This window comes from Marmota marmota, unplaced genomic scaffold (assembly GCF_001458135.2).
Source record: "Marmota marmota marmota unplaced genomic scaffold, marMar, whole genome shotgun sequence".
NCBI lineage: Eukaryota > Metazoa > Chordata > Mammalia > Rodentia > Sciuridae > Marmota > Marmota marmota.
Window position 1 is genome coordinate 72018 of NW_026007297.1, and position 11816 is coordinate 83833.

Here is an 11816-nt window from a genome sequence, read left to right on the forward strand (position 1 = left end):
TCCATCTTCTACTTTCATGTCATTTTATAGTATTCTCTAGATTTCACATATGAAAGAAAACATGAGATACTTGTTTTTCTGAAACTTGTTTTGCATAACATGATGTTTTACAGTTGCATTTGTTTTCCTGCAAATTACATTTCCTTCCTTTTTATGGCTAAATAAATCTCTACTGTACATATATACTTACCACATTTTTTTATTTTGATGAATTTATCTGTTAATGGGCACCTAGGCTGATTCCATAACTTGGCTTTTGTGAACAGTGCTGGGACAAACATGGGTATGCAGCTGTGTCTGTACCATGCTGACTTTGATTCCTTCACATGGACACAGAGAAGAGTGGTATAACTGGATCATGTGGTAGGTAGCACTACCTTTAGTTCCTGAGGAAACTGCTTACCATTTTCCACAGTGATGGGGCTAATTTACATTCCCACCAACAGCATATAAGGGAAAGGGACACATTCCACCTAGCTGAATCTCTCCTTTGTGTCAGGCAGGAGGCTCTGAATACAGACCTATAGAAATTTCCTCCCCTAAAATTTCAGCCTGTCATTCTGTCTTTGCTTTCTGTCAGTAGGGAAGTCCAGATTTGTAGGATCTGTGTCCTTCCCCAGTCCCCACTGTGTTTTTCCCAGGGGACTTTGCAGACTGCCTTTGGTCATCAGTTTCAGAGTGCTTTCACTTTCAGAATCCTCTAGAAAACATGCTGTGTGCAACTTCACCCTAGTGTCTCCCTTGGTGTTCCAGTGCAAACCAGTTTGTGACAGAGGCCAGGCTAGGGGAACAAGAACAGGGGGATTAGTGACTTGACCCAGGTCACACTGGATTTCTTCCTTGGGGCAGTGAATGCTGATTGGAAGACAGGAAGTTCCACAGCCAATCAGGCCTGATAAAAGGCCTCTGGGAGTGCAGAGGCTCCAGAGTGGACCTGAGAGAGGCACAGCTGTGGATCCTGGTCCTTTGATACAGAAGTCAGCACCAGGCTAGCAGCACTGAGACCTGAGGGAGAGACTGTGTGGAAGGTGGCAGGTGAGGACTTCTCTGTGCAGGGGCTGAAGTGACAGTGTACCAAGGCATGCAAGTTTTAGAAACCCCAGGCCACCACTGGGAGAAGGGATGCCAGAGGCTGAGATGAGAAAAGACAATCTAAAAAGTCAAAGTAATTGCTTTGTTTAGAAACAGCTTCTTGGGAGATCATGGGGGTCAATGGTGCAGGACGAACTTACTTAGGGCAGGTCCCTGAGAAGTGAAGCAGGGTTCCAAGAAGACAAAGATTCTGTGCAGCCTCCTGGCTTCTCTGCTTGCCTCTTTCCTGCCCCTGGCTGCCTCTGGACCTCACCATGGTGGGTGTTCATGCTCCAATACCACTCCCACCTACTGGCCCTATTTCCTCACCTCTCCTCTCTCCTCAGGGAGTCATGGAATAACTTCTGCCTTACCTTTCACTGTGCTTTTAAAATCTCCAGTATCCAATTCAAAACCAGTGCACCCTTTATTTATCTGAGATTTCCCCCTGATTGATGGAGCTCTTGCTGTTTCCTGAGCATACTTGCAGGTGCTTAAAATCAGGATGCCAGGTACCTTTCCTGCAGACAGAGGCCAGTCTTGTGGGTCCAACAATAAATGAGACAAGGAATTACAATTAACAGTGATGAGTCAGGGTGGGTAGGAGGGAGCTCTAGACTAGGACATCAGAGGCCTCCTGGTGCTGAGCCTAGGATAGAGGAATGAGTGACTGGAGCCTGGTGACACAGATGTTGTAGGGAGCCTTTTTAAATTGTATATCAGTGTTTGCCAAAGCTCAGAGGCGATTGGGGGATCAGGATGGGTAGAGGTGGAGACTGTGAGAGAGGAGGACTGCAGCCAGGAATGGGGCCACGCAGATGGGGTGCCATTTACAAAATACATTTTGAACTTCTCCCTAGGGCCACTGGAGTTTTAAGGTTGGGGTCATAGGATCAAGATAGCACTTCCCTTTCAGTATTCTGTGTGTCTATCCATCTGGGTACCTGATTGTGGGAGCCCATGTTCTGAGGCTCCCCAGCCCACTTGATTTGCATTTTAGTGAGCAGGAGCTCATTGTACTGGGGATCTCTGGGTCAGGGAGGTCAGAGGCTCTGGAGAGGAGCCAGGTGGTTCAGACTAGGCACAGGATCACAGGGGCTGGAGAAGTGAAGTGGGGTAGAATTATTTGGGAGGGGGCTGAAGGCAGGCTTGGACATGGATTTGGGGGAATCTTTGAGAAATGGGATGTTGTCAGGGTGGTTTTCCAGGATCTAAGGCCCTCCCCTGGTGAGGGAGGGTCTCACTGCATAGAGCTGCCCCATGGTGTTTAAATCCACTGTCTCTGGCTACAAGCAGTACCTCCTTGCTCTTGCTTTGACTAGTCACTCTTCTTACTTTGACCTGTCAACTTCTGTTCTCCTCTGCATGCTTTTCTGCTCTTCCTTTCCTTGACAGTTTGATGTTCTACAGACACCAGCCCCTTCCTCACATGTCTAATCCACTCCCATGGCTTTCGCTGATACTCAGAAATTTTCTGAATTCACAGGAAAAACGAAAGCCAAGCAGAGACCACACACAGTGTCCTCAGCCCCATTTCATTGTGTTTCTCTGTCTTCTCTGCCCCCAGACCCTGCATCATGAATTCTCTTTTCGAAGCAAATGGCACCTTTGCCATCCAGGTTTTGAAGATGCTGTGTGAAGACAAACCTTCACAAAATGTGTTTTTTTCTCCCCTGAGCATCTCCTCTGCCTTGGGCATGTTCCTCCTGGGAGCAAAGGGGAACACCAAGGTCCAGATAGCTCGGGTAAGCTCACCTGTCACCCAGGACAAGGGACTGGCCTGCAGTGCTTCTCTCCTATCCCCTCTTTGAGTTTTTCCAGAACTGTTGAGGAAGGAGGGGTGAGCCTGGACCATTTCAGGGAGGGGATACAGAATGAAGAGAGGTGAGGAGTTTCCTCCAGTGAGATGTTATGGGGGTTGCTTGCAGGGGTTACTGTGTAATCTCTTTTTCATTTATAACTTTTCTTATGAGTATTGAAAATTTTTTTCTTAAAATTGGTGATTTCTGTCTATGTTGGGTAGATAAGTGTGCTTTCTTTGAAAAAATCAATTCTTGGACTCGTGAGCATTTTTTGTTTTTCCCTAAATTCCTTAGGATTATTTTCCTCCCTTTTCTAACATTGTGCATTGGGAGTTTTGTTATATAAGTATTTCCTTTGTAACATTAAAATAATTAATGTTGTTTAACTATTTTTTGATGTAATTATTTGGTTTGGTAATATAACATTCATTTTATTTTCTAAATTATAAGTCACATATTTAAATATTATATTAAATATTTACTTAGAATCATTCTTTAGAAGAGAAGAAACATTTTTAGTGTTTACCTTATTGAGAATCTTCAAGGTCAGTGTGGAAACTCTTTTCAACTGCTGCTGCTGGCAGGAAGAATTTACGGATGTCTCTCCAGGTACAGCCACTCCAGAACCCCTTTCTTCTGCTGCAGTCTTGTTAGAGAGAAGAGCCTTCTAGTGACACCAAGACAAAAGTGGACATCCTACTAAAGGCTGCCGGGCACCTCTATAATGAAAACAATATGTGGATTGTAGAGAGAACCTGAACCATGCAAGGACTCATTGACTTCATCAAGAAGTTCCTTAAACTTGTGGCCTTGGAACAGTTGTTTCCTTATGGGAATCAGTCCTTTGCTCCTCCCCCAGATGAGGGATGTTTGGGCAGTGGTGGTAAACTGGTCCTACAGTACTGCAAATCTCAGGCCTGGGCATGAGCCACAGAGGAAAAACAACTTGCTACTCAAAATGGCTTTTCACAGAGGAAATGGTTCCAAAAAGTTCTAATGCTTATTGTGAGAAGAGACTTAACAGATATGAACTACTCAGCATGTGTCCACTGTGACTCATGTATATGCATAAGAAAACATCTGTAGAGTGAATAGACTAACAAAAATATGATTTGTGTTAATACACAAATCTTTGTAAATATTGCTGTTACATTATTCCTGTTGCTCCTGCCTATTACTACTATTGTTTCAGATCTGCCTCCAAGGTTGAAAAGACGGAAACTTCATAAACCTCCATTACCAATTTTCAAAACAATTCAATTGTTTACTGGTAGAATTGGTACTCTGCCATTTTCTTTCATGGTAAAAATTAATTTACTAAGAGGTTTTTCTTTCTGTTTTTAACTTATTCAGTAAATTTGAGTTTGTGTGGGATATAATGTTTACATTTTTTTTTTTTCTGTTGAATTACCTTGTGAAACCAAGTCACATTGACTAGCTGAATACCTTATATAGTCCAGTAGAGGGCAGTTCAGCTGGTACAAAAGGGTTTGGCAATTTGGGTGTACATCTTTGCCAGGTGATGAGACTTTACTTGACAATTTGTGGCTAATATCTATCTAAGTTAGCAAGTATGTTGACCAACTGGAAGACTGAGGAAATATATGTAGTTTAAATTTAATTATGTTGGGAAATGAAAGTCATTTTTTATACCTGTTTTTCAGTGTACTTTCATTTAAGATTGAGTCCAAAGTTGTGCTGCTATGTCCCTTATTTAAACAATGTCAAAAGGACTTGCTGAGAAAACCTAAAAAAAAAAAAAAGACAACATGTTAATTATTTCATTGTTACATATGGGAGTTATTTCCTTAGAAAGTGTTTTCAATAATTAGTAATTAGGTTAGCTTCCATGTTGTTGGCATTTTAGTTGTAGTGTTTTTGATTTTTAGTTTCCTACACTGAAGTCATTGAATATAAATTGTGTCATTTGCATACTTCAGAATCAAATGAAATTCTTCTTGTGACCTAATATGACACCTTTGAATTATAAAGTATCATATAATACACATATATTATCTCTTTCTAGGATACTGTTTAAGAACAGATTTATTCTTATTAATCATATTGCTCATTTTATACATTTATTTTCTTTTAAATATTATCATGCTGATTGCATTCCTGTCCAATTTTTTCTTGGATTTTTAGTGTTTTTAACTGCATCTTTTGTTGAAAATAAATTATTGAGGCAAGTTATTCTCTATTTCTGACACATTTATGGTGTCTGTGGGATACAGGACTTAAGAATAGTCCCTTTTATGAACCTCTCTTGCCTCTTTTATTTATTTATTTTTTATTGCTCATCTCTAAACTATGCAGAGAGTGCTGTGCAGGTACAAGAGCCATATCTTTTATTCACCAGCTGGCCCCTCTCTCCACCTACCCACCAGTGTAACTTTTCAATCAGAATCAACTTTCTTTCAAAAGAAAAATTTATTCAGTACATTAGAAAAAAATTGCCTGCAAATTCTTGTTGAGACCAAGATCAAAATTGACAGAGTTTTGCTGATTTCCTTCACAGGCAATGTCTTTAAAGATACAGGAAGACATCCATAAGGGCTTCCAGATGCTTCTCACCCAAGTGAACAAGCCTGGCTCAAAGTACTTACTTAGAACAGCCAATAGGCTCTTTGGAGAGAAGACCTGTGATTTCCTTTTGGTAAGTTGAATCAGCAGAACAATAAAAGTTATATTTAAAATACCTGGTGATATACAACCCTAAGAGAGACTCTAGAGACCAGGCAGGATGGCATATTTGGGAGGCTGTGGCAAGAGGACGGAGAGTCAGAGGCCATCTTGGGCAACCTGGTGACACCCTTGTCTCAAGAACAAAATTAATTGCCTTGGGACATAGCTCAGTGGTACAGCATTTGCCTAGGATGCTCAAGGCCCTGAGCTCAAACCTCAGTACTGCAAAAACAAGAAAAAAATGAACAATATTCTCGAGAATTTGAGAAACTTACAGTAAACTATCTTTTAATAAAGACCCCAATTGTATAACTTGTATTATTTCAATATTGGCAATGTCTCAAATTTTATTTATTATTTCTGGTTATTCAGGGCTCTGGAAATATCTCTTTATAAACTATAATGTTTCATATCAAGTAGTTTAAGATTTGATCATGATTTTAATTTTAAGAACAGCCTAAAATTAGATTTCAGAATGTTTTGAAGCTCAATGTCATTCTATGGCCAGCATCTGAACTTTTTCTCTCCCAAGACATTTAAGGAGTCCTGTCTTCAGTCCTACAACACGGAGCTGGAGCTGCTGTCCTTTGCTAGAGCTATAGAGAAGTCCAGGAAGCATATAAATTGTTGGGTCTCAAAAGAGATGAAAGGTCAGAATTATAAGCTATTTCACTCTCCTCCCACCCAACTCTGTTCTCTTCTCCTCTCTCCTCTACCTCTCCTCCTCACTGCTAATGTCACTGGTGTTGCAGAACCATCAGAGCAAAGATGCCTGGCTGAGCTTCTTGGTGTGTGTGAAGTGACTCACAGAAGATCTGATCAGTGCTCAGGTTTTCAAAACCAGACAATTAATGCTGTCTGTTCTCCTAGGACAGGAGTGACTGATACAAGTGTCAACAAAAACTTGTAGGTCAGATTTCCCATGTAATAATTTACTTGACACTGGCCTGTATTGTTCACACGGCAGGTGACTGTTGGCTGTGGGAACAGATCAATGGCCAGATCTTCCCAAGTCATGCCCTTGACCCTCCTCTTCATGGAGTCAGTTTGGACTTCATTCCTCCCACTTTTACATGTTAAGATGACTTCTCCTACTTCTTCTTTCCTATCTCTCACTTAAGCACCCTTCATCAGACTTGAGAAGCCTAGACTTGATTAGTCAGCTACAGAGCCTCTCTCAGGGCTGATCCATTCCACAGACTAAAAACACCTTCCATGCATGGTTAAAACTTACTCATTTCTGTTTCAAAGTGTGACAAGTTCTAATCTTGGTCCATAAGATCAATGATGGTTTGATGTTGAAATCATTCAGATAATTTATGCACCACTAGGAACATACTTATTTCTGCTAACAAATGAGACCATAAAAAATAGAGGTAGTCCTTTCCACTGTTTATTCATGGAATCTTTATTTCTTGTGTCCTTCTTAGGCAGCAAATTAGCAGGGATGCTCTTAGTTTTTTGGAAACATACCACTTGATATCCAAGTTAAAAAGGGCATAACTTCAACTACCCAAATCATCATCTGTTCCAGGGATTCCAGGTGTCAGGAGGATGCAATCATAATCTCTCTTCTGTAGTTTTCAGAAACTCCTCCTAGGTTCCTGGTCTGGAGCTATTCAATTCTATATGCCCCAGGAATGTTGCAGGTAGCTGTACAATGTTAGAACTGGGTCTGACCACAGGGCCTTAGACCTGACACTGCTCTTACCCACAGCAGGTAATGTCAGCTCCTACCCAGCCCCTCTCTCCTTTGCTGCTTGTCTTCTTCTCCAACCTGGTGTCAAGTTTCTGCTTTGTCCCAACCTGCTTTCCTCCAGTGACTTAGAAGTCTTTCACCATCTTCAACTTGGTGGCTCTTCCAGTGCCTGTCGTCATAAATACCACTCATAGCTGGGATTTTTAACTTTTATACGTATCATGCAAACTCAGCACATTTGAAACCAGAATGTTTGGATCTCCAAGACATCATGTCATGATTATTCACTAAGGATTCATAAAAAGCAACTGAAAGTGTTTGTGCTTGCTTTGAAAGGTAAAATCCCAGAAGTGCTACCAAAGAACTCAATTGATGAGCAGGCCAGGCTGGTTCTTGTCAATGCCATCTACTTCAAAGGAACATGGGATGAGCCATTTAACAAATCATGTGTGTGCAAAATGCCTTTCATAATAAACAAGGTAGGGAGAGACTTTCAAAAATTATGCTAGTCTGATGAAGAAATCGAATAGAAAATTTAACTTTGTAAAGGCATAAATGGTTAATAATAATTTCAAACTTATCATCCCTCTTAATGAATTTTAATCTTAGTGGAAAAAATTATTTGAACAAATAATACTTGCTCTCTATTATGGTTTACAACCTATTAGCATTCTAACTGCCTCTAATGAAGTCTCCTACATGTATTGGTTTAATCTCATTCTGGAAACAAAGATCTTCCTATTGACATAAGCTGCTTAGATAAAAAGCTAAAAGAGGTGATATATGTATATATGGATGTATATGAATGACACAGGGAGAATGCAAAGAAGGAATGTGACAACGCATTTCTTGAATCAGAATTTTTTAAAAATGTTTTTTCGCAATGAGAGATCAACCTCAGGTCTTGTGCATGTTAACCAAGTTCTGTACTCCTGAGCTACTTCCCAGATTTTCCATCTATTACTTTTTAAATTAAAGTAATCTCTCATTTGAATTGTTGTTAATCATAACTTATTACTGATTCAGAATCTGCATCTTTATACCATTAAAAATGAGTGGCAAAGGCCTTAATCAACTGTGAGCTATAACTTTAATTAAAACAGATATTAGACTAGTTCGCTAAATTCTCTAATTCTTTAAAATACAGTGTAATGCAATAAGGAAGCTTGTATGCAGTAACCTCCTCCCCTCTTTATAAAGCATGTTTATGATAACAATGTATTAATTTCTAGCAGTGCTAGATCACACCAGAGTTGAGAGTTTTCTTGCCCTTTTTATACAGTTTTAAATGTTGTGCTCATGTGGTCATTCCTCCTCAGGAGGAGTCAAGGCCAGTGCAGATGATGTGTCAGAAAGCCAATTTTAACTACATCTACATCAGTGAGGCCCAGACACAGGTGTTGGAGCTGCCTTATGCTGGCAAGGAGCTGAGCATGATCATCCTGCTCCCAGATGAGGACGTGGACCTCGGTGTGGTGAGTTGGGAGGGGCTGCACTCCTTTGAACTCAGAATTTCTGTGGGAAGAATTGGGTACACCCTGTGCCTTTCTTTCACAGTATCTCCAACCCAAGAGCCCAAATGGCCCAACCCTGTCCTCCTTGCTTCCTTGTGATATGATCCTTATAGAAAGAGAGCCAACCGTCCTCTCAATGGTGGCAGTGCACCGTGATGACCTAAAGGGTCTCTGTGAGCAGAGCAGCTCCCATGGGCTTTCCCTCTCTCCAGGTCCCTAACTGTGAGGATGAGTTTCCACAAACAGTGCCACATTCCACTTTAGGCAGATGTCCCTGTCCTGGAGAAGCTCACACTGAGAGCTCTTCCAGTCTCTTGTGCTTGCCAGCAATGGTTCATTGTGTTGAAACTAAGCTTCATTCAAACCAACAAATACCACAAGAAATGCACCACTGACTGGGCATAAATGTTTTTCAGAAATAAATATGTTTTGCTAGTGGATGGATAAGGAGGAGCAGCCACAGGGAAATCACATATGGGATAGCGTGTGGGGTGGTGGACAAGTCAGAGCCCTCACAAGCTTCTGGGCAGCTGAAGGCACTGCTTATCTTGTGTGGATGTTCATGGAAATGTCTGTGTGTCCACCGATACCCACCATAGTCTGACTATGAACCTGTGATTCTGGTCTTTCAGGTGGAAAATAGCCTTACTTTTGAGAAATTCCTAGACTGGACCGAAGCAGCCTCTTTGCAGAATATTGAAGTGAAAGTTTTAATTCCAAGATTTAAACTGCAGGGGGATTACAACATGCAGTCTGTGCTTCAGCATCTGGGAATGGTTGATGTCTTCCAAGAGGGCCAGGCTGACTTGTCTGCAATGTCAACTGAGACAGACCTGTGTCTGTCCAAGTTTGTGCACAAGAGTGTCTTGGAAATAAATGAGGAAGGCACTGAGGCTGTGGCGGGCTCAGGCATATACGATGAAGAATTCAGCTTTTCATATTTACCATTTGTCAGTGCTGACCACCCCTTCCTTTTCTTCATCAGGCATAATGAAACCAACACTCTTCTATTCTGTGGCAGGTTCTCATGTCCCTGAGGGTTGTAATTCCTCTCCATGGGGAATTTCCCTCTTCCATGTCCCCAAGTTCCCACTACAGTTCATAAGGATGGGCCTTTAGGTGAACACCAAGTAGGAAGATGAGGGCAGGGTCCTAAGCCTTCTGAACAACTTGCCAGTGTGATCTCATGATGCACACACTCAGCTGTCCCCACACTGCCCACTCATTGTACCACAGAACCAGGTCATGGCCAATAGGCTGTCCTGATTCCCTGTTGTATTAGGATGAGTGCAGTACAGATGCCTAGGATAGCTTGCAAACTTTCCCCAGATGGCCCTGAACACATTTCCCAGTCACTCCACATGCAATTCCTTCTACTTATCCTGTGCTTTCCTGTATTTTAAACTTGTCACACACCTACCTTAGCTGAATGCCACAATAGTAATAAATGCTGGTATATACTGTTACTATTATTCAAGTTTAAAGAACAACAAGTTTTAGTCTGGAGGTGTGTCTCAGTGGTAGAGCACTTGCCTAGCATATGTGAGGCACTAGGTTTGACCCTGAGCACCACATAAAAATTAAAATAAATAAAGACATTATGTTCATCTACAATGAAAAAAACCACTTTAATACACATTTTAGTTTTGTCTATCTTTGGCATTCACCCTTCATCATTCAGCACATATATGCTAAGAATTGTAATAGATAACAGGGACACAACAGGACAGAGTCATGGTCCTTTGATATCTGCTCTTTAATGTGTGTTCCCAATTTATATAGAGTTTATGACAACCAGATTGGACAGTTGAATGGCTTTGAACTGCCATATACCCCCCTTGCAGCTAGGACACCTTGCCTGGTGGTATTGCATTTCTCTACCTCCAGCCCAAAGAGTTAAAAGCCATTAGCCCTTAATGTTCAGTTCAACTGTCATCTTCTTCAAGACGTTACATCTTTGAACTTTTACAATAACTGCCCATGATAGTTGCATTGCTTATTTATTAATCATTTTTATTATTAATCTTTTGACTAGGCCTTAAAGTCTCCAGGATTTGTTATTATATTCTACTTATCTTCATGTTATAGTGCACTAATAAATAATTTGATCATATAACCACTGTAGTGTTTTTCTAGTTGTTGAATATCACCAAGTTTGTTGTTTCTTTTAGACATTTTTATCCCAATGACATTCACATTTACACAGTCCAGTGCCATCTAATACATGGCTCAAAGATATTGTGCAACCATAAAGTTTACTGTGTACCCGAAGGTTTTCATTGCCTCCAAGAAAAACCCATGTTCGCTAAACAGTGAATTCTCATCCCCTCCTCCCTGTAGCCCCTGGCAACCATGAATCTGCTTTTTTGTGTCCATGGATTTACCTGTTCTGCATATTTCATGTAAATTGAATCATAAAATATATTACCTTTTGTGTCTGGCTTCTTCACTTAGTGTGATGTGTTCTAGGTTGAGTCTTATTGTGGCATGTATCAGTATTTTATTCCTTTTTATGACTGAATAATATTCCAGTACCTGAATATGACACAATTGTTTTATTTACTCATCCATTGATGGAAATTTGGATTTTTACTCCCTTGTGGTTGTTTTTAATAGTCCTTCTATGAAACTGCATGTATGTGAATTTGCTTGAATAACTATTTACACTGTTCTGTGTATATACAGATTTAGGAATAGAATTGTTGTTCATAAGATAATTTTATTTAACTTTTTGAAGACTCACCAACCACAGTGGCTGAACCATGTCACATCCCTACGATCAATGTATGAGATTCCAATTTCTCTGTATACCTTTATTTAAAAATCGCGAACACACTAATGGTGATTCTTTCCATGGTGTCAGATGCTCTGCCTCATCTGTGGTCCAGTGCCCTGTAGCTGGCCAACCATGGATGGAGACTCTGCAACTGTGAGCCAAAAGGAAATCCCCTTCTCCTGGTCATTCTGTTCAGATGATTTGGCTACAGCAATGAAGAGCTGACTAACACAAAGGCCCACAGCTGATTGAAAAATGCCTAGAATAAG

The 11816-nt window shown here is 40.8% G+C and overlaps 1 protein-coding gene across 1 annotated transcript; it reads left to right on the plus strand.

Annotated features, from left to right (window-relative positions):
- The first annotated feature begins 742 nt into the window (after window positions 1–742).
- LOC125614803 (serpin B9-like) lies at window positions 743–11265 on the plus strand. Its single transcript, XM_048797687.1, has 7 exons — window positions 743–1035; window positions 2639–2816; window positions 5392–5529; window positions 6091–6208; window positions 7594–7736; window positions 8577–8732; window positions 9404–11265. The coding sequence occupies exons 2-7, from the start codon at window positions 2649–2651 to the stop codon at window positions 9806–9808; spliced, it is 1128 nt and encodes a 375-aa protein (XP_048653644.1). The 5' UTR covers window positions 743–1035; window positions 2639–2648; the 3' UTR covers window positions 9809–11265.
- The last annotated feature ends 551 nt before the right edge of the window (window positions 11266–11816 follow it).